Raw genomic sequence first — 26,578 nt, 5'->3', positions numbered from 1 at the left:
ATATACTTTGAAAGATAAGGCTGATATCACATAAGGAGCTAACACACCACTGGGCAGTATTTAATTCAGATAGATAGTGAGTAGGGATTCAGGGGAGGGAATGGTCTTGGTGGGCGGGTATTTCTGAGTATGCTTTACCAGGATGCTAAGTAGGTCCTCAGCGAACATGTAGTGAGTTGATTTGAGTCTTCAGGGATGGAGTATGGGCAGGTGGAGGGGCGGGCGAAAGACATAACAATAGTAAGGACTAAGTTTCTTGAGTTCATATTTTGGGCCTGAAATATTCTATGGGCTTTATTCATATATAAACTCTTTAACCTTTGCCAAAGTGCCATGAAATAGATAGTATGATCAACTCCATCATAAAGAAACAGGACAAGAAAGGTTAATTAGCTTTCCTGAAGTCACAAAGGGAGTAGGTGGCAGAGCCAGGATTTGATCCCAGACAGCAGTTGTTTTCCCTTTCTCTCTTTTAAACACACACACACACACACACACACACACACACTTTCCCTCACACTCATTTTCTCTCTCTCTCACACACTTTTATTCACTCATTCATTTGCTCACTCACCCCTTTCTAGAATCTGCCAGTACCCTACACACACATACCTCTCACACTGTGTGACAATGGTTTTTGTATTGGTTTGTTCTGCCACTGGACTGTGAGTCTTCTGAGGGCAGGGGCCATGTCGTATTCAGATTTGCATCCCAACACCAGCACAGCGGTTGCTCCCCAAAGTGCTGATGATTGCCTGGAGAAGGGAAGGTGCAACATATATACCAGGACAGAAGATAGAGCAGGTTGGCCAAAGCAGAGCATTTGAGTAGGAAGACTGGGGAGCACAGAGTTGGACAAGGATTCCTGGGAACACAGCATAGTAACAGTGAATCGTGAAGATCCTGGAGATATCTCTATAAAGATTAATCTGTGGAGTTAGATGTTCAGGGAGGGAGCCTACAGCCTGATGGCTGAGAGGAGACTTTTCCAGCCAGCTAGGAGAGGACGTGACGTCTGGATGGTGACGAAAGTGAGAACAAAATGGCCGGGGCAAACAGGAAAGGCGTAATGAAAGAACACCCACAGAACCTGGCAGATGACAGGATGTGGGGTGCAGGAGAGAGGGAGGCAGCAAGGATGACTCTTGAAGTCTTGATCTTGGAGAGCTGAGACAGGAGAGGAGGATTTATTAGAATATTCTAAGGAGGAAGGTGATTTTGAAGGAGTATTGAAACTATGACATTGTGGAAATGGCAGGACATCCAGGCAGAAGGGTCTAACAGATGCTAAAGGATATTTGTGTCCCCGAAGGGACTGAGGAACTTATATCGATTCTGTAGGTAGGTGGAGACCTACTTCAGCTAAGGGACAATGAGTCACACTAGATAGGTTGGAACTTACAGGTAAAGCCCGCTCTGCAATTGAAGTGGCACTTATGTCAGACATTTACCGAGAACCGGGAGGTGTGGAGAGATTCGGAGAGCAAGATTCCCCAAAGTTCGGGGGCTGTGATACCTTATTGTAATGGGTCTGATTTTTAACTGTTCCCTGTTTACTTTGCTCAGAAGTGTTCACAAGTGTGTTTGTTGTTTAAACTTTTATTGTAGAATTAAACAATTATACTTTGCTCTTTACCTTAATTAAATAAATGCTAACATAAAACTCACTTGAATAAGGAATCAAAGACGCTGTCCCTAAAGGGACAGTGGTCAAAAGAAGATAGACCTGGAGTCAGAAGCACAGAGTTTTTGCTAAGTCCCTTCCTAGCTGTGACCCTGGGCAAATCGCAAAGCCTCTCAGAGCCTCAGTTTCTTTTTCTATTAAGTGAGGATAATAATATCCAAGAGATGAAATGAGACAGCATGGAAAAACAATTAGCTTGCTACCTGGTTCATAGATGTGCTCACGAAATATTTATTTTCTTTATACCAAGGCAAGAAAATTGTACTATTTAACTCTTAACTTGGGTCCCCAGCTGTGGTCTTTGCACATGCTGTTGGAGTTGACAGGGCTCAGGGAAGCAATCTGATTACTTGTCAAAATTAATTATCAAAATGCCTAACATTTGTTGAACATTTACTAGGTGCCAAGCACAGTGCTAAGCACTTTATAAGGATGAAAACTCACAGCACCTAGATGAAGTATGAGCTATTATTATCCCATTTTACAGACAAGGAAACAGAATCTTGGAGGGGTCATATAACTTGTTCAAGGTGACACAGTGAATTAGCTGGCCCAGGCAAGCTGACCCCAGAGTTCACCAGCTTTCCGTCATCCTGCTCCTCAGGGCAGGAACTGGTCTCAATGACACATTTTATGCTTTGGTTTTGGAGGTTTCTGTATTACTCTGCTGTTGCTGTTAGGTGCCGTCATCTGCATATCGAGGGTTGTTAATGAGTCTTCCTCCAGCTCTGATGCCACATTCTTCTCCATATGGTCCAGCTTCTCGGATTATTTGCTCAGCATACAGATTGAAAAAATATGGTGAAAGGATACAACACTGACATACACCTTTCTTGATTTCAAACCATGAAGTATCTCCTTGCTTTGTTCGTACAACTGCCTCTTGGTCTATGTGCAGACTCAGCATGAATACAATTCACATTGAACTTGTGTACGAGTAATTGATGGTCTGTTACACAGTCGGTCCCCGGTCTTGTTCTGACTGATGATATTGAGCTTCTCAGTCATATCTTTCCACAGATGTAGTCAATTTGATTCCTGTGTATTCCATCCAGCGAGGTGCACATGTATAGTCGCCATTTAGTTGTTGAAAAAGGTATTTGCAATGAAGATGTCATCGGTCTTGCAAAATTCTATCATGCGTTCTCTGTCATTTTTTCTATCACCAAGGCCATATTTTCCAACTACTGATCCTTCTTCTTAGTTTCCAACTTTTGCATTCCAATCACCAGTAATTACCAATGCATCTTGATTGCATGTTTGATTAATTTCAGACTGCAGAATTTGGTAAAAATCTTAAGTTTCTTCATCTTTGGCATTAGTGATTGGTGCGTAAATTTGAATAATAGTTCGTATTAACCGGTCTTCCTTGTAGATGTTTGGATATTCTATCACTGTCAGCATTGTATTTCAGGATAGATCTTGAAATGTTCTTTTCCTCTGCTGGCGATCCAAAATCACGTTATATAGTATTTTGAAATGAAAGGCTTGGTGTTCATCTGTCTTCTTCTTGTTTTTTTAACTGGGGGTCACATTCACATGTGGCAAATTTCTGAAATGAGAAGAACACACTCCTTGGGTGAAGACACAGCACTCATGGGTCACTAGAGTTGGATAGAGCCTGGCTGTGGGCTCCTTCCTAATACAAAGGTCAGGGCCAGGACCCCGGGGAGTGTGGTCCTGAAAAATCAGGATGCTCCACCTCCTTACCCCAGCCCCCAGTATTTCTATCCAGAAGAATTCAGCTTAAAATCAGCATCAAGGGTGGCCTGGAAGATGCAGTGAAGTCACAGGAAGGCCGCTGTAGACCTGGCTTGGTGTGGTGGGGAGAGGGGGACAGCCAACTCCCTGCGGATCCTATGATTGGGAGCCTTCGCTTTTTTTTTTCCTATTGAAGTTGATTGAATAATAGTTTTAGGAGGCACGTACGTCTCTGAAGACCCAGAGAAAAGGGAGTAGAGAAGTGCTAGAATGGAGATCACCTGATCCAACCCCCATATTTTACAAATGGGGAGACCAGGGCCTAGAAAGTCATGGGATTTTTCCAGGGTCTCAAGAGGGCTACCCACTCTGCTGGCTTCCTGGCTGTGAGAGGAAGGAGAAGGGAAGCTTTAGGTGTGGGAAGCTCTGGACTTATCCAAAAGGGGCTTCTTGACCCTTAAATAGAGGAGGACTTGGGGCCTGGCTTTTATCACTTTGGGCTCTGTGGAACCATGGTGGGCTCTTGAGAAAACTTGGGCATTTAGGATTGTTGTAGGGGTTAGCAACCCCACCCTGAGTACCCTAGTCTGAGCAGGTGGCTTTTTGAGTAACTCATGGGTTTTGTCACAACCTGAGTTGGTATCTGAGAATCACTGCCGGGGTTTTTCTTACTTTGGGTTTCTCCACACTTGAGGGTGAGAATGATGGTTGTAGGCAGTCCTCCATCCCTTAGACGGTTCTGCAGAGAATAGACGGGGGGCTGATGGGAAGGTGTGCAGAGCCCCAAACTTAAATTCAAACCAGTCGGGGAGGGTGTGATTATCCCATCAAAATGGCCTCCTTTTGCATCTTTCTGGGTCCAGGAGTCCTTAGGATTCCACTCAGAATGGCTGAATGAAAGAGGATTTGATGAAGGAATGATTACAGAGGTGTGGATGGGAGAAAGGTACCCACACGGGAGAGCAGGAAGCCCTCCCCCATCTTGTGTCCCAGGACAAGGGGAGAACATGGTCCCCAGAGCCAGGGAAGGCTGGAGCCATGGAGGACTTGGGGCTGCCCAGCTCAAGCTGCAGCCTCAGAGGGCATAGCCCTGCACCAGCACAGTGCCCAAGCAGGAAGAAAACAGACAAACAAAACAAAAACCAAACCTGTTGTTGTGGAGTTGACTCCAACTCATGCAACCCTTGTGACAGAGTAGAACTGCCCCATACGGTTTTCTTGACTATAATCTTTATGGAAGCAGATTGGCAGGGCTTTCTTTATGGAAGCAGATTGGCAGGGCTTTCTTCTGTGGCACTGCTGGGTGGATTTGAACCACCAACCTTTAGGTTAGCAGTTTAGTGCGAACCATTTGCTCAACCCACAGACCTAAAGCAAGAAGGATGGGGTGCAAATACTGCCCTTCTCTTTCTTCTCACCCTCCCCTCTCCTGCCAGTGCCTCCTACTGGTCAAACTTAACCAGAAGCAAGGTCAAGTGAAGTAGGCCATAGAGGTTAGCCCCCAGGCCTTAGGAAAGGTGGACAACAACCATGACACCTTTCAGGCGTCTTCTTCAAAGTCAGAGAGACCTGGGTTCAAGTCCTGCCTCTGCCATTTAGGGAGTTGTGTAAACCTCCTAAGACTCATTTTCCTCACCTGTAAAACGGAGATAATAATAATTACCTCAAGAGTGGTAGTGAGATTAAAGGTAGGAATGTTTGCCTGCCTGACTGTCTGTAGGTATGATGTCTTGAAGTCATCAGCCGATGACAGGCACTGCTGGGTCTGTCTGACAGATGAGGAAGTCGAGTTGCAGGGAGAGGGAGTAGCCTCCTCAGGGTTGTATGTGAGTGCCCGGGGCAGAGCTGGGAATGAGATGCGGCCTGGTGACTCCCAAGGCCCAGGCTTTGTCTCTTGGACGCTCATCCCATAATTGCTTTCAGTCTCTCGGAAACCACTGGCTCAGATACCCACTGCGTGCTCCAAGTTGGGCTGATGAAAATGTGCCAGAGTCATTAAGTTATCAGTGGGGAAGGCGGCCTCTTCTCCCCGGCAGGAAGGATTCTGCTGTCTGCTGCAGCCTGCTTTGTTCACACAAACTGCCCCCATTCTTTCCCTCACCCCTCCTCCTCTGCCTCAGGACAAGAAGGAGTGAGTAGGTAGGGCGGAGGTGGGGGGATGCTGTAGATATTCTGGGATGACGCTGAAGGACGTAGAACTTCACACAAGAGGTCCTGCATAGAGAATCCAGCTCTGGGTTGGGAAGGGGGCAAAACTATTTCTGCAGCTGGGCAGATGGATCTGCCCCTGGGGGAAGGAGAGAGAGGAAGCAAGCTGGACCTTCCTCACTGTCACAGCTGGTCCTCTCCAAGTGCACCGTGCCAGGAACACAAAGCCCAGGTGCACGCTTGCCAAGGTGCAAAGAGCAGCCGAGGCTGCGCACAGGCAGGGCTGGCTGGTCCCAGGAGCGATGGCTTCAAAGGCGTGTGCCTGGGGGAAGGAGCTTGGAGGGAGAGATGGGGGCACAGCCCTCTCTGAATGCTTTAGCATCTTGGGGCTCTGTCTGATGCCGTACCAAAGATAATTCCAGAGTGAGATTACTGACATGACAAAAGGCTAGCAGATGGTTCTAAGACTTTATTTTAAGAATGTTTCTTCCCCCACCCCCTTTTCCTTGCTACTCCACCACCCGAGAATTCAGAAGAAAAAGAACTCGATTTTCCCTTTTTGGGGTGTAGTTTTTGCTGCCCACTTGATTGCAGCGAGGGTAATAATAGCTGACAGTTACCGAGACTTATTATGTGCAGGGCACTGTTTCAAATGCGTCCTCTCAGGTAACCCTCACAACTGTGAGGTGGGTGTGCTGTCGTTAGTTGCCAGGCTCTGACTCATGGTGACCTTATGTATAACAGAACGAAACGTTGCCTGGTCCTGTGCCATCTTCACGATCATTGGTATGTTTGAATCTATTGTTTTGGCTGTTGTGTCAATCCATCTCATGGAGGGCTTCCCTCATTCTCTCTGATCCTCTGCTTTACCAAACATGCTGTCCTATTCTAGCAATTGGTCTTTCCTGATGATTTGTCCAAATAAGTGAGCTGAAGTCTTGCTATCTTCGCTTCTAAGGAGCATTCTCGTATTTCTTCTAAGGCTGATTTATTCATTCTTCTGGCAGTCCAAGGTATATTCAATATTCTTCACCAGCACCACAGCTCAAATGCATCGATTCTACTTCTGTTTTCCTTTTTTGTTGTCCAGTTTTCACATGCGTACTGCTATCATTATCATCCCTCTTTTCCAGAGAGGAAGCCGAGGCACTGAGAGGTTGAGCATCTCATGCAAAGGTTTAGCAAGTCAGCAGCAGAGCCGGGATTTGAACCAAGGCAGTTAAGACCCAGCCTACTCACCCACTGTACATACTGAGGAGCAGGCAGGACCAGAGTAGTTGATGGCTCTGGGATCATGACTACTGAATAGCTTACTGCCCTGGCCAGACTTCCAAGGCTATCACAGAGGGAAATTTTACTGCTGATTCAGGGCTGGTTGGTCCTGGGTTCACCATGACAGCTCTCACACTATTAGGCCAGCTGTTTGGAGTAACCTAGTCTAAGATCTCCACCTTAGCCCCAATAAGTCAGCTACATAATTTGCAAAATGAAAATGTGGGCCCCTTGTTTACAAAATTATTAAGAATTTCAAGACAGTGACACCAGAGCATTAACCAAGCATGGGTCCTTCAGAACACAGGGCTCTGTGTGACTGCGCAGGTCACACAGCCATGAAACCAGCCCCATACATTTCATAAGTGTTTGGAGTGGCAGGAAGATATGATTAAATACAGAAGATGCTGGATTTTCCTTCTCTTCCAAGCAAGACAGAGCAGAATTTCCAAGGTATTTCTTTCCATCTAAACGTAGCAATCAGATCCTGATGCAATTCAAGCAAAATAAATCTTGAGAGTCTCAGCCATATCTTTTGTTCCTATGATGAAGTCATTCGAAGGACTGGGACTTGGGGTCAGAAGCTTCATTTTGGGGTCAGGCATCTTGCTCCATTAATTTCAATCATGCCTTTCAAACTCCTTTCTCCTGCCTCTTTCCCTTCAGCCTATGAACCCACTGAAGGATCTCCCCTATTAACCAACAAGCCCCACACCAGCCTCCCCTGACTCCACAGTTCCTCAGCCCACCAGCCTCACTCTTCCCTCCCTGCATAGCCAGGCTGGAAGGAATTGTCTGTCTTCCCCGTCACCACATCCTCACTGCCAGGAGCATCTCAACCCTCTGCAGCTTAGTCTTGTCCTCCTTGATATCACTGATTCTCTTCTTAGGGTTACCTCCTAATTGCCAAATCCGGTGGTCTCTTCTCGGTCTCCACCCTTCTAGACCTTTCTTAGGCATCTGACATCATTCAGGCTCTGAGTCTGTGCCTGAGTCTCCTAGTCCATAAAACCCGGTGAGATTGCTATTAATAAATTTACCTGAAGCACTTAGAACAGGTCATGCACGTGTAAACACTCAATAGCTGTTAGCAGTAGCTATGACTGGCCTTGTCATCATTACTGCCATTATCATCATTTCTGCCATCTTGAAACCCTACTCCTTTGGCTTTAGTGGTTCATCCCTGACCAGGTCTTTCTCGGGGGGGCGGGGGGGAATCAGTTTTTCTTTTTCCATCAGTCCCTTAACACACTGGTGTTTTCTGAGTTCTGTCCTATGTCCATGCTTCTCTTCTCTGTCTTCACAATCTTTCTTGCCACTTGTCTCCATACCTATGGCTTCCACTGTCACTGTTCCAACTCCAAAATCCATATCTCTTTCCCTGGCTCCAGGTATATAAAGCCAATCCAGGACTGAACTCATCCTCTACCTTCCTTAAATCTGGTTTTCCTCCTACATACTTCTACCCAGTTGCCCATGTTAGAATCCTGAACGTCTTCATTCCTTCCTTTAGCTGATATAGATGGTCCACCACAAGTGAGGCCCCATGCTGGTCACTGGGAATGCAACAGTGTACAAACCCACAGGGCCTGTGCACTTGCTGCCAGTGGGAGAGACACATATTGATCCATGATAAGTCCTGGGAAGGTCATAAATTGAGAGATCTAGTTTTGATTAGTGCAAATGGTTAAGGTGCTTGGCTGCTAACTAAAAGATTAGTGGTTCAAGTCCACCCAGAGGTGCCTTGGAAAGAAAGGTCTGGTGATCTACTTCCAAAAACAATCAACCATTGAAAACTCCATAGAGCACAGTTCCACTCTGACATGCCTGGGACGACAGAAGTTGGAGTTGACTCGATGGCAACTGGTATTTTGATTAGAGACTTCTTTGACGGAGGACATTTGTTTGAACTCAGATCTGAAGGATGATTGAGTGTTAATCGGGCAAGTTGAGGAGGATGGGGTGGGAGGGGGTAGAATTCCAGGCAGAGGAAAGAACTTATGCGAAGACTCTGGTGGGAGGAAAAATGTTTAAGAAATTAAAGGAAGGCCAGTGACTGTTTACAATGGCAAAAAGTTGGAAGCAACCAAGGTGCCCATCAATGGATGAATGGATAAATAAATTATGGTATATTCACTCAATGGAATATTACGCATCATTAAAGAACAATGATGAATTTGTGAAACATTTCATAACATGGAGGAATCTGGAAGGCATTATGCTGAGTGAAATTAGTCAGCTGTAAAAGGACAAATATTGTATATATTGTGTAAGACCACTATTATAAGAACTTGAGAAATTGTTTAATCAGAGGAGAGAATATTCTTTGATGGTTACGAGAGGGCGGAGGGAGGGAAGGAGGGAGAGAGGTTTTCACTTGTTAAATAGTAGATAAGAACTATTTTAGGTGACGGGAAAGACAACACACAATACAGGAGAGGTCAGCACAACTGGACTAAACCAAAAGCAAAGAAGTTTCTTGAATAAATTGAACACTTTGAAGGCCAGCATAGCAGGGGCGGGGGTTTGGGGACCATGGTTTCAAAGGACATCTAAGTCAATTGGCATAATAAAATCTATTAAGAAAACATTCTGCATCCCACTTTGGAGAGTGGCGTCTGGGGTCTTAAACACTAGCAAGCAGCCATCTAAGATGCATCAATTGGTCTCAACCCACCTGGAGCAAAGCAGAATGAAGAACACCAAGGACACAAAGTAATTATGAGCCCAAGAGACAGAAAGGGCCACATAAACCAGAGACTACATCAGCCTGAGACCAGAAGAATTAGATGGTACCCGGCTATGACTGATGACTGCCCTGACAGGGAGCACAACAGAGAACCCCTGAGGGAGCAGGAGAGCAGTGGGATGCAGACCCCAAATTCTCGTAAAAAGACCAGAACTAATGGTCTGACTGAGACTAGAAGGACCTCCGAGGTCATGGTCCCCAGACCCTCTGTTAGCCCAAGACTCTTCAGACAGGGATTGGACTAGACTATGGGATAGACAATGATACTGGTGAAGAATGAGCTTCTTGGATCAAGTAGACATATAAGACTATTTTGGCATCTCCTGTCTGAAGGGGGATGAGAGGGTAGAGAGTGTCAGAAGCTGGCCGAATGGACACGAAAAGAAATAGAGGAGGGAAGGAGTGTGCTGTCTCATTAGGGGGAGAGCAATTAGGAGTATACAGCAAGGTGTTTATAAATTTTTTATATGAGAGTCCACTTGATTTGTAAACTTTCACTTAAAGCACAGTAAAAATTCAAAACATAACAAAACAAAACTCTGTTCAGCAGAGTTTTACTCTGACACACATGGGGTCGCCATAAATTGAGGTAGTCATGGGTTGGAGTCAACTCGACAACAAATGGTGTTGTAGGTTAAACAAGTATCCCAAATGACAATTCTTTTTTCCATTTACTCTCACACACTTTCCCAGTGTAAATAAATTAGTTTCAAAAAAAAAAAAAAAGACCAACGGGCCGGAGGGCTGAGAATGAGGCAGAACATGGTGTCCGATGGGACTGAAGAGGTAGGCAGGGGCTATATCGTGCAATGCCAGGGAGCCCATGTTAGTCTTTCTAGGCTCCTCCTTGCTGCTTACACCCTGTCCCTCCCCACCAGAGTTTCTCTGTTTAGTCCCTGTCCCACCCCGTTCTTCCTCTCCATCCTTAAGTCCTCATTGTTTCACATGCAGAAAATTAAAATAGCATCTAACCACCTTCAAATCCATCTTTTGCACCACCATCTTAAGTGGTATTTCTAAAATGTAAATCCAGTTAAGTTGGCCCTCTGGATAAAATGGAAACCCTGGTGGCGTAGTGGTTAAGTGCTACGGCTGCTAACCAAAGGGTTGGCAGTTCAAATCTGCCAGGCGCTCCTTGGAAACTCTATGATGCAGTTCTACTCTGTCCTATAGGGTCACTATGAGTCAGAATTGACTCAACGGCACTGGGTTTTTTTGGGTTCTGAGTAAAATCCCTCCTTGGCTTCCCATTGCCAGGATAAAGTCCTGCCCTGCTTTCTCTCTTGTTCATCCCCCTCTCTTCCTGCCCTAACACTCCTTCACATTGGCTTTATCGAATGTCCCCTGTTCCTCAGATATGCCAGGCTAAATGTGCTTTTTGGGTCTTTTTTTGGCCAGTTGTTGTTGAGTCGGCTTGGACTCATGGCAATCCTGTGTGTCAGAGTAGAACCATACTCCATGCGGTTTTCAATGACTGGTTTTTCAGAAGTAGATCACCAGGCCTTTCTTCCCAGACACCTTCGGGTGGACTCAAACTTCCAGTCTTTCATTTGGTAGCTGGAAGCATTAACTGCACCACCCAGAGACTCCTATGGGTCTTTAATATGCCTGGAATGCCCTTCCCTCCTTTGCTTGGCGAATCCCTGCTCATCTCACAAGTGTAGCTCCAGTGTTTCTCCCTTGGGAAGAGATCCCCATCACACTCAAGCCAGCATGCTGGCCACCTCCTTTGTGCCCCTCTTTGCCTGGCTCATGCTCACGCTGGTGCCTGTATCCCACCTTCCCCTTGCTTGTTTATATGTACATCTCCTCTGCTAGACTGTGAACTCCCGGGGGCAGAGGGCTGGGGCTCGCTTATCTTGGCTTTTCTGGTGCCCCAGGGTTAGGCACATATTCGGTGTTTCATAAATGTTATCTTGAGTTGAAGACCTGATGATGAAGGAATAGCATAGTACAAGCAAACAGTGAAACTCCACCCAGAGAGGTCTTCGTAAAGGGATCATGGTAAAGGAGTCTGGTTTCCAGGAGCTCCATGTGCTGTCTGCTTCTGTTTTTTCTAATAACCGAACCCAGGCCTCAGGGCTGCCTCTCATTGCCCCTGCCTGTCATTCCATCCATCCAGGAGGGCAGATGGACACAGGGTGGGTAGAGCGAAACCTAAATATATTCACTTTCCTAGCATAACTAAAACCAAATCCGTGGCTGTTGAGTTGATTCTGACTCATGGCAACCCTACAAACCAAACCAAAAACCAAACCCGTTGCCGTGGAGTTGATTCCAACTCATAACAACCCTATAGGACAGAGTGAAACTGCCTTATATAGTTTCCAAGGCAGAATCTTTATGGAAGCAGATTGCCACATCTTTGTCTGGCAGAGCAACTGGTGAGTTGGAATCCTGACCTTTTGGTTAGCAGCCCAGCGCTTTGTTACTGCGCCACCAGAGCTCCTTCTCCTAGTACACCCAAACCAAACCCACTGCCATCAAGTTCATTCTGACTCATAGCGACCGCATAGGGGTTCCAAGGCTGTAAATCTTTATGGAAGCAGACTGCCACATCTTTCTTTCGTGGAGCCATTGGTAGTTTCGAACTGCCAACTGTTCGGTTACCCGCTAAATGCATTAACTACTGCACCGCTAGGGTTCCTTTCTCCTGGCATACCATAAACCTGTTGCTGTAGAGTCGATTCTAACTCATGGTGACCCTATAGCACAGAGTAGAACTGCCTCGTAGGGTTTGCAAGGAGCGCCTGGTGGATTTGAACCGAAGGTCTGCAATCAAGCTTTTAACTACTGTACCTCCAGGGCTCCTTCTCTTAGCATAGCAGTTCTCAAAATTTAGTGAGCATCAGAATCACCTGGAAGTCTTGTTAAAACACGGACTGCTGGCCTCCCCTTGCTCCCCAGAGATTTCTGAGTCAGTAGGCCTGGATGGAGCTAAAGAATTTGCATCTCTAACAAGTTCCCAGATGATGTTGATGGTGTGCGTCTGGGGCCTACTCTTTGGCAATCTCTGTTCTAGCAAAAGGATTTGATTTAAAAATTACTCTCTGTGAGTGTTGGGGAAGCATATAGGGGAAGCTTTTTACTTTGGTTTTGTAGATTTTAAGAACTATTAATATTAGATTAATGTGGATGAATGGATCATATTCTATAAGATTACCTCCTCCACAGGGGCCTAACTATGGAAAAATAGTGCCTAGGGCAATTAGTCTTAAATTGCCGAATGATCTCTCACAGCTGGTGATAGAAACTGTGATGCCAATAGAAACTACTAATTGGCATACTGCCCGCACACACTGTACACCCAGGGCATGGCGCCCTACCCACGCCCTGCCCCCTCCCCCCACATTAGGCCTCTGCTCCTCCCCATCTCCTGGTTTTCCCATAAAGTGTTTCTGTGTTCATTCATCAGCCATTCAGCAAATGTCTTGAGTGTGTAATGTGTACACGGCAACATATACGCTAGAGTTGTTGTTGATATCAAGACGAAACAGACATCCTTAAGAGAGATCCTCCCATGCGGTCATAACTATAACTCAAGGAGTCCAAAGAGGAAATGGATAATCTGATGGGTAGTAAATTCCGCATCAGTGGAGTTCTCCCATACAGGCTTCTAGAGTATTAACAAACCAGTTGCCACTGAGTCACTTCCAACTTATGGTAACCCCATGTGTGTCAGAGTAGAAATGTGCTTCATAGAGTTTTCAATGGCTGATTTTTTGGAAATAGATTGCCAGGCCTTTCTTCCAAGGATCCCCTACGTGCACTCAAGCCTTTCAATTAGTAGCCGAGGGTGTTAACCATTTGTACCACCCAGAGATTCCCTCTAGAGTATTTAGTAGAAATAAAATAATTTGTTAGGTGATTAGACCAAATGACCATGTGATTAAGGAAGAGTGACATTTGACATAACAAAAAACCACAAATGAAATGCTGTAGAGATGATGGGGGGAGATCTGCTGAGGCAGCTGAAGCCTCCTCTCTTAGGTACTGATATTATTATCATTATTTTGAATATTCCTCACCAACAGAATGCTTGGTGACTACATGGATTTATTTCCAATGACCCCATAATTTGCTGTTTATTGACCTCAGATAATTTAAAAGGTTAAATAGAAAAAGCCACAAGAAGTCCCAGAGTGCACCTCAGGGACCTCTTTAGGTCTCACTTCCTGAGTCAAACAGAATTGTGATATATAGCACCATCTTATTTTTCTGCAGTATTTACAACAAAGAGTGACAGGGAAAACATAAGTAGCCAATTTCAGGGCTTGAGTTTATAGTTGCTGGGTCATCAACTTGAATTTCAGACTCATCTTACCTTATTAAGGAAGTCCAATTGATTGCCAGGTTTCATAGTATAAGGCAAGGGTCAAAGTCTCTCTTTCAGGAAGGTCCAGCACTTATGATGTGGCAGACCAAGCTAAGCCCCACCCCCATCATTACTATTTATTGAGCACCTATTACACACGGTGCAAATGGTTTGCACTTGACTACTAACCTAAAGGTTAGCGGTTTCAACCCACCCAGCAATGCCACAGAAGAAAGGCCTGGCGATCTGCTTCTGTAAAGATGATAGCCAAGGAAACCCTGTGGAGCAGTACTACTCTACAACACATGGGACTGCCATGAATCTGAATTGACTCGATGGCAATGGTTTTGGTTTTCTGATTTTATTATGTGCTGGGCACTGAATGAAGTGTTTTACAAATATTATTTATAGTCCTTTAAACCATGCTTCAAGGTAAGTGATATTATCCTCATTTTCTGATAAGAAAAAAGGCACAGAGAAATTAAGGGTCTTATTCATCTTGACACAGCAAAACTCTTGGATTCATTTTTGGAAGTCAATATAACCATAAAGCCAAACCCTGATAAAAATCGTCCAAAAATTCTAGCTCCATCTCAACTGTGAGTATACATGTAAAACGCATTATGAGCAAATAGAATGCAGTAGTGTATCAAATGCATGATAAACTTTGACCAAGTGGAATATATTCTAGGAATACACAGATGGCTCAATAATAGGAAATAGTAGGTACGTAACATACTTCACCATATCAACAAACTAAAGGAGAGTCATATATTGACAGATGCTGAAAGGGCAGTTGATAAGATTCTCCTATAATAAAAAATCTAAAACAGGCATAGGAAGATTTACTTAAATCTGATAAAGACTAAAAATTAATCACATACATTATAGTAAATAGTGAAACACTAAATCCAACTTCATAGAAATAGGAAATGTTTATTTTTGTCATTTTAAAATATTGTTTTGGGAATTCTTAAAGTAAATTAAGAAGATAATCTAGTCAGTATAAATATGGGAAAGAAGAGATGACATTATCTCTTATACCAATGACTGTATATCTAAAAAACCCAAGAGAACCTCATAAGAAATGCTACTAGAAGTAATAAGGGAGTTGGGTAAGATGACTGGCCAATGGCTCTTCTTCATACCATCAGAGTCACCTAGCCAGTGAACACTGGCACCTGCAACTGGGATTTGAACCAGCCCTGATGCAGAAGTCTGTTTCTACCTCGTGAAGCTTTCATAGCCCAATCACATCAGCGCAAATAAAAGGGACAGTCTCTTAGTGCTTGTAACCTCAGGTGCTTCAGCAGGTGGGGTTTGCTCTACTGGGGAAAGGGGAGACGAGTTTAGGGGATTGGCGTGGAATTTTGACTGTGAAGAGCCTCAAGGCTTCTGCTACCAGCAATACCATCCTCCTAGGGGCTGAGATATTGGGCTGTGTGTGGGTTGATTTTGGGAGTGGTGGCCTGGGCTTACCCAATTAGCCAGACTTCTGCTTCCCAGACACTGACCAGCCAACCAACTGAACTGTCTCCATTTCTTCTTCTTGGCTCTAAGAAGGCGTAGTTATGTTGTTTTGTTGCCTCCATCTCAAGCTGTCCATTTGAGGGGTAGTGCTTGTGAGGACCTGTTTTTGGCGATTTTGGGTATCAGGGTACATGTTTCTGGATTGTTACATCCACCAGGGATGCCTTGGCTTTGTGATAACCAAAAATATTATCTGCGTAAACATTTCTATGTAATACAGAGTCAGCCACAGGGTGGTGGAAGGAGCAATGTATGGGAACCTAGGAGACCTGGTTTTTCATGGCACTGCCACTGACTAGCTGTGTGTTCCAGGCAAATCCCTTAGCCTTGCTGGGCCTCACTTACTTCATCTGCCATGGGGTTTTGTTGGGTTGGATAGACTCCCAGTGCTCTTTGACTTCAAAATTATAATAGCTTTGTTCCTGGCGCTGTTCTAAGAGCTTTGCATAGATTAACTTGTCACAACAACCCTATGAGGTAAGTACTATTATTATTACCATTTTTTTTTTATCTCTGGAGAAACTGAGGCACAGGGAGGCTGACTTGCCCAGGGTCTCACAGCTACGAAATGGTGGAGCTCTTGCCCAGCTCTCAGACTCTATGCTGTTATGTTTTTTTCTTTACCTGGGCCCATGTCGTTACAGTGGTATTGGTTCTGTGGATGTGGGCTGGGGTTGGAGATACTTGTGAAGAGTAATCTCAGCACTGGGGTGGATGGATGGGGTCGCTGCCTGGGAGAATGATAGCAGTGGCTGCAGAGGTTGCTGACATTTGCGGTTTCCCTTTCTTCTTTCCCTCTCTAGTCTGCGGCAAGCGCTACAAGAACCGGCCAGGACTCAGCTACCACTATGCTCACACTCACCTGGCCAGTGAGGAAGGGGACGAAGCCCAAGATCAGGAGACCCGGTCCCCACCTAACCACAGAAACGAGAACCACAGACGTGAGTTCCCAATTGTTAAGTCTGGTACAGTGATGGGGGTGGGGGGCGAGGGTGGATAGGGCTGGGGAGCATTTTTTTTTTTTTTTTTTTTTGACCTCTGGCATCTTCTGATGGCAACTGTTGATTGGACTTAATGTCCTACGGTGAGTTGACTTTTCCAACTCAGCCAGTCAGCTGTCCCTGTAACTCAGTAGGGCGGGGTCACACACTTAGTTCTGTTCCCAGAGGAAGGCAGGTGAGTGTTAAGGCAGAGGAGAAGGGTCCTTATCTGGCCATTGCCGAATTCCAGATCCACTTTTTTTTTTCCATCAGATCCAGAAGACCCATTCACAGCTGCTACACACTGCTGGGCTTGGCCTCTGGGTGTGTCAATTCAGACAGACGTTCCAAATGTTTGCTTGGCCTATTGTCTGGCTTGGTTACCAGGGCCGCAATTTTGGTAAAGGGCTCTTCTGCCTTAGAGATATTGTCCTGAGCCTTCCTGCTCTTTGCTTGAGCACTAGATCAGCAAATGTGATCTGGGTGGACTTGTCATTTGAGATGCTGGACACTGAAGACCGGGAATGATCCTGAAGATTTGTGTTTGCATTTCTACTCTTTCCTTCCTTACCTTCCAGTTATCAACTAGAGTCAAAAGGGGGCTTAGTGTTGGCTACTTGACTTTCCTCTATAACATAGTCTCTGAGTCTATATAGACCTCCAAAATGGGATGGGATAATGGAATCTTGTAGGGCTTGCTTCAAGATATGGGCCATTCTAAGATCATATGGTGAAGAATATTTGTGGACACACTATGTGTTTTTTATTTTGTTTACAAGATTTGAGAGTAGGCGCTCTTAAAGCAAACAATTCAATGTAATTTAAAAAGGGATTAGACCTTTTTAAAAATATTCAGACTCTAGGATTTGAGTGTGATGCTGACGCATTTCAGTCAATCTACTCAGTCAACCCATGACAGTTAGCTGCCTTTACCAAATATTTATAATAATTAACACATCTGTGGCCGAGACCTTTTTTTTTGGATTGGTGTGTGTCTTTCCCTAACCCCCATCCCACAGCACTCTTATAACATGGCCTTCTTTAATTTTTACTCGCTTGCAGGGTTCAAGTCTTTAGTGTGGTAGACCCTTGTGCTCTTTACCTACTCTTGTCATTTGGACAGAGTCTCAAAAGCTGGGCAAGAGGTGTCGACAGAGCTTTGCCTGCCTCCCCTCCTTAGCTTCAACGTAGCTACAACACTGAAGTCCCTGTCTTCTCTCTCGGGAGAGGTCTCATAGGTCTAGTCACCCTCACCTTCCAGGAAGGAAAGTAGATTGACCTTTCCTGGAGCAGCTGGCATTTGCCTTTCCCTGTCTCCCCTCTTCTCCCTTCTCTGCCTGCAGAAAGTGCAGCAAGAACTGACCAAGTCATAGCTGTTGTCCCCACTACAAGGAGGCCGCGGATACTCTCCTTTGATTAGGGTTGATATGTGGAAAGTATTTAGTAGAGATTGTTGCTCTCTCTAAAGTGTGTTACTGGTTATTCATTGCTGTCAAGTTGATTCTGATTTGCGGCGACCGGTAGAGCTGTTCCGTAGGGTTTTCTTGGCTGCGATCTTTACAGAAGCAGATCACCAGGCCCTTTTCTGTGGCACTGCCATGTGGGTTTGAACCACCAACCTTTAGGTTAGCAGCCAATAGCAAACTGCCTGTGCTTCCTAGAGACCTTAAAGTATCTATTCAAAAACCAAAAAACCAAACCCAACGCCGTCGATTATGTATTAGTTTGGCTTATTTCTCACTTCCCCCGGTACTGGCTTATCCTTTCTACATCCCTTCACCGATGTCAGCCATTTTACATGATAGGGTTTGCAATGCTTCTCTTTTGTCTGTGTCTTGTGTCCCCTAGTTTTCCTATAATCTTGTTGCAGTGAGGGTGTGTGTGTGTGTGTGTTTATGGAGATGGCAACAGGAGAGGAAGATTCCTCGTGGTATCCCAAGAACAGTTACTGCAGACCCAACGTGGAAGGAGGCAGTCTCCTCCTTAGCTATTCCTGTGGTTCCCTCTAGGTTGGCTGTTGACATCGAGGACACTGGGATGTTTTTTGTGGTCTACCAGGATCCCCTCGTATGCTCTCATAGGTTGGTGTCTTCTGCCTCCTCACCTCCTTATCTTGTTGCCAGATAGCCTTGCTTAGTAGAGAAGCTATGCTTTCACCTCCCAGGTGGGGATGCCTCCCTAGAAAACCTCACTCTGGTGCTGTTCTCATCTCTGTGGGTTGTCAGGGAGTATGCTCACTGCAACCCGCCCCCGCTCCTTCTCACCTCCTCGCCCTGATGATGAGAAATGGGGTTCTTCAAGGAGGGTCAGCCAGCTGCCCAAGGGTTTTAAACCTGGTGGATCCAGGGGCTTCTCACATGCAGAAGGCCCCAGAGTATCTACAAACACCTTTTTAGTAACTTCTCTCCATAGCATCACCCTGAGAACTATGTGACCCCCGTTTTGCTGCTGGGGAGGGCGCAGCACAAAGCCCTTAGTGTCTCCTGAAGTACTGGTCTCCCCCTTCCCAACTTCTCTGGACAAATCCGAGAGATGCTGCTCCTTCTGGATCCTCTCACCACACACCACTGGTTTATTTGTTGCTTCCAGTGTGCTCCGTACCCCTCGCATTCCCCTGGTGAGCAGCCCCCAACTCTCTTCTACTCAGTGCTAATTGCCAGCATCATTAATACCCAGTTATTAGCTGCTCCCACAGTTTGGGGACGGGGGAGCTCCCATTCATCCTGCCCCTAAATGCCACTGAGCCTGTGTGGTGAATTGAACGTGACAGCTCTGTCGCATCCTAAGGTCTCAGCTTCGAGATCCTTCCTCAGCAGGCCTTTCTGAGGGGGGCAGGGACGCAGGAGTGCTTAATCCGCAAGGCTAATCTGCATTGCCCCCAGGAGAGGGCCCACGCTCTAGTGAAGGGGGGATGCTGACTCCCCCTCCTGCAGCAGAGTGGCAGGGTGACCTGAGCTGCTTATGAGCGAGACCTAATGCAAAACAACCCTGCAGATCTGACAGGGCCATGGGCAGCTGGGTTTGCACCACCACCAGCAGTAGAGACCTTTTGACTTTGGTTCTCCTGCTGCCCCTCGCTCTATTCCCCTAACCTTGTCTCCAGCACAGAGCGTTGCTCATCCCTGCGCCTGCTGCTGCTGAAAGGGCACTCAGGGCAGAGCCAGCGCTGACACCCACCCCCAGCCCATGCTGCCTCTGTGCTGCCAGCTCAGCCATGGACTACGATGCCACCTGTCCTCCTTTCCCCCTCCCAGCTGACATTCTTCCGCCTTGGTTTCTCTCCTAGTCTCTCATGTTCTCCTGATGATATGTTTCTCATCCCTCCCTGAGGTTTGTCCCCTTTCCTCTGTGCCCTTGCTCGCTGCTCTGCCTCAACTGTGGGCAGCCCACGGATGCTTGAAACTCAAACACTGTCCCCCTCTTTGGGAACTAGTGCTTTCTGAGTGGGGTCTCCGCCAACCCACACCGCTGCCCTTCCCCTCCCTATGTGAGGGTGGATTTTTCTCCCTCCTCCTATGTTTCCCACCACCATCGTCCAGTTTCTCCAAATGAAGTCACCGTGTGTGCGTGCCTGTGTGTGTGTGTGTGTGTGTACATGCAGATATACACACACACACACAGAGCCTTATCAGGTCTCTGAGAGAGGGGCCGCTTAGAAGCATCCGTTGTGACTCCTAAAATATACCTCGGTGCACAGCCCTGATAGTGCCAGGGTAACAGAAAGAGCGCTGGATTAGAATTCAAAACCCTTTTGACACAGGCTGACACTGTCAAAATCCTTCTTGAATTTCTTTTTACTTTCTCTGCACAATGAGAATCTATGATAAATGATGTTTTCAAGGGACTTTTTTATTGGGTGGGGCAGAGCGTGGTAGTAGGCATCTCTGAAGTCCTGGACCTGGTTGAAAAAGCTGGGTCGATAAATTCAGTCCAGTGCACTCATCTGTCCGTCCGTTCACCCACCATCTATGGGTTTATATAACCATGGATTGAATACTGTCTATGTTCCGGGCCTGGGAAATACAAACATGAATAAGACTCAGTCCCTGTCCTTGAGGAGTTCAGAGTCTTGGGAGGGCAGACTGACATGTAAACAAACAACTAGAGAAGGACCCTGAGAGTGGATAACAGGGTGGTGCCTTAGTTATCTACCAAAAAAAAAACCAAGCCCAGTGCTGTCGTTATCTAGTGCAGCTATAACAGAAATACCACCAGTGGGTGGCTTTAACAAACAGAAATTCATTTTCTCACAGTTTAACCAAAACTACAAATCCAAATTCAGAGCACTGGCTCTAGGGGAAAGCTTCCTCTCTTTTGGCTCTGGAGGAAGGTCCTTATTTCTTTGCTCCCTGGTGATCTTCATGTGGCATGGCATCTCTGCGGCCTAGCTTGCTTGTTTAATCTCTTATATCTCAAAAGAAATGGACTCAAGAAATACCCTACACTAATCTGGACTCATTAACATAACAAAGACAACCGATTCCCAAATGGGATTATAGCCACAAACATAGAGATTAGGATTTATAACACATATTTTGTGGGGGACATAATTCAATCCATAACAGGTGTGGACAGAGGTCAAAGGACAGAGCTCAAGGGCACAGTGTACTTCTACCCCTTAGGCATTGGTGCTTCAGGTGCGACCGCAGCATCACCTGGGAATTTGTTGGAAATGCAGATTCTTGGGCTCCACCCCAGACCTCATGAATCAGAAACTTGGAGGCTTAAAAAAACCTGCTGCCATCGGACCAGCAATTTATGCTTTGAAGAGCCCTCCAGGGTATTCCGGTGCATGCTAAAACTTGACAGCCCCTGTGCTGGGGATTTTGCAAAGGCTTCACCGAGGAGGTGATATTCCAGTTAGCCTGTGAAGAAGGAAGGGGAGTTTTCCAGGAAGGAGAGGGCTTCTTGGGTAGAGGGAACTGTAGGTTCAAAGGCCGGGAGGTCTGAAACAGCATGGTGCGTCAGGCAATTGGTAGTAGTTGGGCCTGATGTTAGCACTGGATTCAGGGGGGTGCAGGAGTAAGCAGGGGTTACAGCTGGAAAGGCCTCCTATGCCAGGAGGAAATGGGGAGCCACAATAGCAATTGCCAGAAAGCAAGAACAATCAATTTATAAAGAAATCTGCTTGGAGTATTATTAACTGGTAAATGGTATATACCTTTAATATTATGAATGAATATAACATGTTCTCTATCACATACTTGGAGCCCCTAAGAGGGAAGTGTTTTTTAAAACATGTGTATTTGAAATTTACTCAAGCTGATTTCTCAGGACCATGGACTTGAAGTTGGGCTGTCCAAGATCCCTAGAGGCCTCATCTTTTGTCTAAGGATGGCACGCCTGGCACATAGTAGGCTTTTCAGTATCAGTTGAAAGAAGAAAAGGCCCCACCCGTAGTGCATCTTGTTGTACCCTGCAGAACTGAGAGAGGAGAACTGAGTTGATTAAGGGCCATGTCTGCGGATTAGATAATCTGAAAATTAGTCTGATAACACGCAAATTATCTAAAAGAAGCGCAAGATGTTGTTGCCACACTGATGGAGAAAGATCTAACAGAAGTTAATCTTCTGACATCTCCATCCCCTATCATATGGCCCTGGGACAACAAATATGCCTGTAAAAAAGCTATGAAATAAGCTTAAAAATTTCGGATCACTCTAAAAGGTGCCTGAAAAGCCATAAAGTCCACACGGTCAACCACTTATCCCAACCTTGACACAGAAAATTCAGGCTTTGTTACAGAGACATAAAGGAAAACTCAGATACTGGGTTCTGTGTGTCTGGAAAAGCAAGCTGCTTCTGGCTTCCTGAAGAACAAATTAGAAAACTAGCAACAGGTGTTCTTTAGGTGAATTATTACTTATGTAAGCCGTTTACAAACTACAAAGCACAGAAGGACTTGAGGGATTGCTCTGGTCCTTAAAGATATAAACAACAAAACACAACAACAACAACAACAAAAATAGCTGATGTTGAGTTGACTCCAACTCATGGAGACCCCATGTGTGTCAGAGTAGAACTGTGCTCCATGGGGTTTTCAGTGGCTGGTTGTGGAAGTAGATTGCCAGGTAGGCCTTTCTTCTGAGGTTCCTCTGGGTGGACTCAAACATCTAACCTTTTGGTTAGCAGTCAAGTAAGTTAACTATTTCCATCACCCAGGGATTTCCTTGAAAGGATACTTGGAGTCAGTTTTCCAGCCCCATGGATCATCCACACCCTCAAGCCAGTGGCTAAGAAAATGGCTTTGGAATTGGCCAGCCAGCGTGTGAAGGATGACCCTGCCACCCTGCCATCTGTCTCCTAGCTGTGTAAATGTGGCCATTTATACTTCTCTGCTCCTTTGTTGCCTCATCTATAAAAATTGGATAATAATCATACCGCCCTCCTGGAGTTGTTGCGAGTCTTAAACAAGATGATGTGGGTAACTGTTTGGCTCCATGCTTGCGCTAATATCCCATTTCTGTCCCATTTGGTCCAAGAGAGCATTTCTATGACCACAGATAGCTAATTGGAGTCAAGGGGCTCCATCTGTGGCAACGTGATAGGATTTTCCTATCACTGTGAAGCTAACTGCTGATGGGGTCTCTGGCACCTGAGCCTGACCTGGCCCTGGCACATTCTTTGGTAAATCTTAGATACGGGACACTGATCCTTCTATACAGGTAAACATGAGTATTTTTTTTTTTAACTGTATATGTGCCCGGTTGTGAGGCTGAGTGTAACTGGGCCTCTGGGCCTCCAAAAAGGCATAACGTGTGCTCAGCCTTAGGAGTACTTTTGGTTTAACTAGGGAGATCAGGTGGAGGCAGGAAACCTAGGGAAGCTGCAGAGCAGAATCTATCCCTTTATTTACCATCCCATCTCCCCAGGACCATCATCTACACACTTCTAGGCTTCCTGCAAGGCTCTTTTACATCTCTCACATTTTTGGCCTAATTCCCTAAAATGTTCAGGACTGAAGAATTCCGTGTACAGCAACGATAATGCTTGCTAACATTCCTGGATTGTGTCAGACACTGTGTGAAGCATGCTGCATCTGTCTCATTCACTCCTCTCAACAATCTGATAAGGTAGGTGTTGGATCCCCGAGAGGACACCAAGGTACACAGAGGCCAGGTGACAAGTCCAGAGAAGCAGAGAGTGAATGTGAATTCACAAGTCATGCATCACTTCTTGGGAAAGCTTATTTATTTAACCCTTTGATTTCTTTTCTTGCCTTATCAAAAATAAATGACAGAACACCTACTAGGTGCCAGGACTTTGTACACATTAGCTCAGGTAATGTTCACAGCAAGCCCATGAGGCATATGCTAATACCCTCATTTTACAAATGAGGATACTGAGGCTCAGAGAGGTTGAGTAACTTGCCTCAAGTCATGCAGCAAGATGGGAAGCTGAGATATGAAGTTGGACACCAGTTGTGTTAGGACACTGGAACCCCAAGTAATGATCCCAGTTCCAGGCTGGGATCTTCATCATGATCCTACTGATGCCTCTGGCTTTTCAAATGCATCCAGTTATCAAATGCATCATATTGCACAGTGGCTTTTTGAAAGAAACAACTCTATTAAGGGAGACCTTTAGTCTTCAAAGGGGATAATGGTGGTTCAGTGGTTAAATTCTCACCTTCCATGAGAGAAACCCAGGTTTGATTCCTGACCAATGACCTCATGCACAGCTACCGCCTGTCTTGTCAATGGTGGCTTGTACACTCCTGTGATGTGGAACACATTTCAGCAGAGCTTCTAGACTAAGTCAGACTAGGGAGAAAGGCCTGGTGTCCTACTTCAGAAAATCAGCCAATGGAAACCTTATGGATCACAACGGTCTAAGCCTCAATGGATCATATTGAGGGTCTCCAGCATGGGAAGTGAGAATTATACTTCTGAATCACCAGTGTCCCCCACGGGGAAGATTAGTTAATTTATATTCATATTAGCAGAAAATATGTGGGATACAATATGATATAATATGACTCATATGTTGTGTTAGAGCAGTGGGTCTCAAGCCTGAGCGCTCATCAGAATCACCTGGAAGGGTCCTTAAGACACACACTGCTAGATTTCACCCCCAGAGTTTCTGAAAGTCTGGGTGGGAGCTGGAAATTATATTTTTAACAAGTTCCCAGGTGATGCCAGTAGTGCTGGTGCTGCTGGTCCACAGACCACACTTTTTTTTTAATTATAATTTTTGTGCTTTAAGTGAAAGTTTACAAAACAAGTCAGTCTCTCACACAAAAACTTACATACACCTTGCTACACACTCCCAGTTACTCTCCGCCTGATAAGACAGCCCACTCTTTCCCTCCACTCTCTCTTTTCGTGTCCATTTTGCCAGCTTCTAACTTCCTCCACCCTCTCATCTCTCCTCCAGGCAGGAGATGCCAACATAGTCTCAAGTGTCTACCTGATCCAAGAAGCTCACTCCTCACCAGCATCCCTCTCCAACCCATTGTCCAGTCCAATCCATGTCTGAAGAGTTGGCTACAGGAATGGTTCCTGTCCTGGGCCAACAGAAGGTCTGGGGGCCACGACCACCAGGGTCCTTCTAGTCTCAGTCAGACCATCAAGTCTGGTTGTCTTACGAGAATTTGGGGTCTGCATCCCCCACTGCTCTCCTGCTCCCTCGGGGGTACTCTGTTGTGTTCCCTGTAAGGGCAGTCATTGGTTGTAGCCAGGTACCATCTAGTTCTTCTGGTCTCAGACTGATGTAGCCTCTGGTTCATGTGGCCCTTTCTGTCTCTTGGGCTCATAATTACCTTGTGTCCTTGGTGTTCTTCATTCTCCTTTGCTCCAGGTGGGTTGAGACCAATTGATGCATCTTAGATGGCTGCTTGCTAATGTTTAAGACCCCAGACACCACTCTTCAAAGTGGGATGCAGAATGTTTTCTTAATAGATTTTATTAGGCCGATTGACTTACATGTCCCCTGAAACCATGTAGAGACCACACTTTTTGAGCACCACTGCCTTGGAGAAATCCAGCTTTAGAAGACCCATATTCTATCTATTCCTTTTAATTATTTTTTCTCTTGGATGCACTGTGTCAGGTAATTGGCCAGAAATCAGGTTGCACTGTTAACCTAAGGGCGTAGGGTTGGTTTTCTTTCTTTTCTAAAGGCTCTGAACTACCTAGGACAATGTCTCTGTGGCTCCCAGCACCTCTTCCTGGCTTGCCTCTTGGGGGTGTCCCTCCATCTGAGACTTCATCCTGGGCTGTGCTGCCCCTCAGCTCTGTGGTGTCTTGGTTCTTCCCTGATTCCCAGGTGTGATGCCCGAGGCTCATCCTTTTCCCTTTCCTGAATTCTGCTTTTCAGTCTGAAGGATACAGACAATATTGGTCCATTTGTGGACTGGTTGGGTTGTGCAGGTGGGGTGAGGAGGGCTGGGAGAGGGACAAGGCAGGGCAAAACAAGAAGGGGCTTGCTGAGTTCTAATCATTACAGCAATATCCAGACAAATGGATGAAGCTCTTCCAACTGCAATGCACTAAGATGTCCTGCAATTCTTTAAAGGGAATTACATTAAATTATTTAAGGGGAACATTTGCCCAAAAGCAAAGATGAGAAGGCAAGAAAGGGTAGAAAATCAGGATAAAAGGGAACAGTGAACCTAGGATGGAAATGGTTAGAAAAAAAGAAAAAGAAAATTCTTTAAGGGGAATTACATTCAGAGCCATGTTGACAGTTACCCTCAAAATAATGCTTCCCCCTCGACTGACTCATTTGGTGAGAATAACAAGCTGGTCCACCAGGGCCTGAGCTGACCCACATGACCTTCCACTGGAAAGCTAAAGTATCTCATTCTGCATTTCCTAATTAGCACTGAGAAAAGTAATGGCAGGCCCAGGCTCCCCACCTAAGGTGTTTGCACAGAGCACATTACTGATGGGACATGTGACAGCCTAGCGCCAGAACTGGTGGCATGGTGTATAAACTCCTGGCAAATTGCAACTCTAACCACATACATCCATCAAGATGAGACATCAGTGAGAACAGACATATGTTCACTAAAAGACAGGGACTGTGTTCTCACTGGCTACCGTAGGGCCCTTGGGAAGAGACTGAAGGTGAGGCGCCTGGGACTCCGGGGCCAACTGAATCTGGCAGTTCTTAATTCCTTCCATCCTGGTTTACCAAGAAATACCTAAGGGGGAGGATTCCTGTGGGACGACAGACCCACTGGCCTCAGCTTTATC

At 45.7% G+C, this 26,578-nt stretch overlaps 1 protein-coding gene across 5 annotated transcripts in view; it reads left to right on the top strand.

Moving 5' to 3' along the window:
* The window catches only part of DPF3 (double PHD fingers 3), a 299,949-nt gene that overhangs the window by 209,706 nt on the left and 63,665 nt on the right, over positions 1–26,578 (top strand). For all 5 annotated transcript variants that reach the window (XR_002785335.2, XR_010323186.1, XR_002785336.2 and 2 more), the window contains exon 7: positions 16,203–16,340. Coding sequence is in view for 2 of the 5 variants with exons in the window: in XM_023546336.2 (XP_023402104.1) it covers positions 16,203–16,340 (138 nt within the window). In the remaining 3 variants the exon portion in view is untranslated. The remainder of the gene's footprint in view (positions 1–16,202; positions 16,341–26,578) is intronic.

The sequence above is a fragment of the Loxodonta africana genome, chromosome 10, assembly GCF_030014295.1.
Source record: "Loxodonta africana isolate mLoxAfr1 chromosome 10, mLoxAfr1.hap2, whole genome shotgun sequence".
NCBI classification, from domain to species: domain Eukaryota; kingdom Metazoa; phylum Chordata; class Mammalia; order Proboscidea; family Elephantidae; genus Loxodonta; species Loxodonta africana.
The sequence above is the reverse complement of the archived record's forward strand: the minus strand, read 5'-3'. Positions and strand labels throughout refer to the sequence as shown.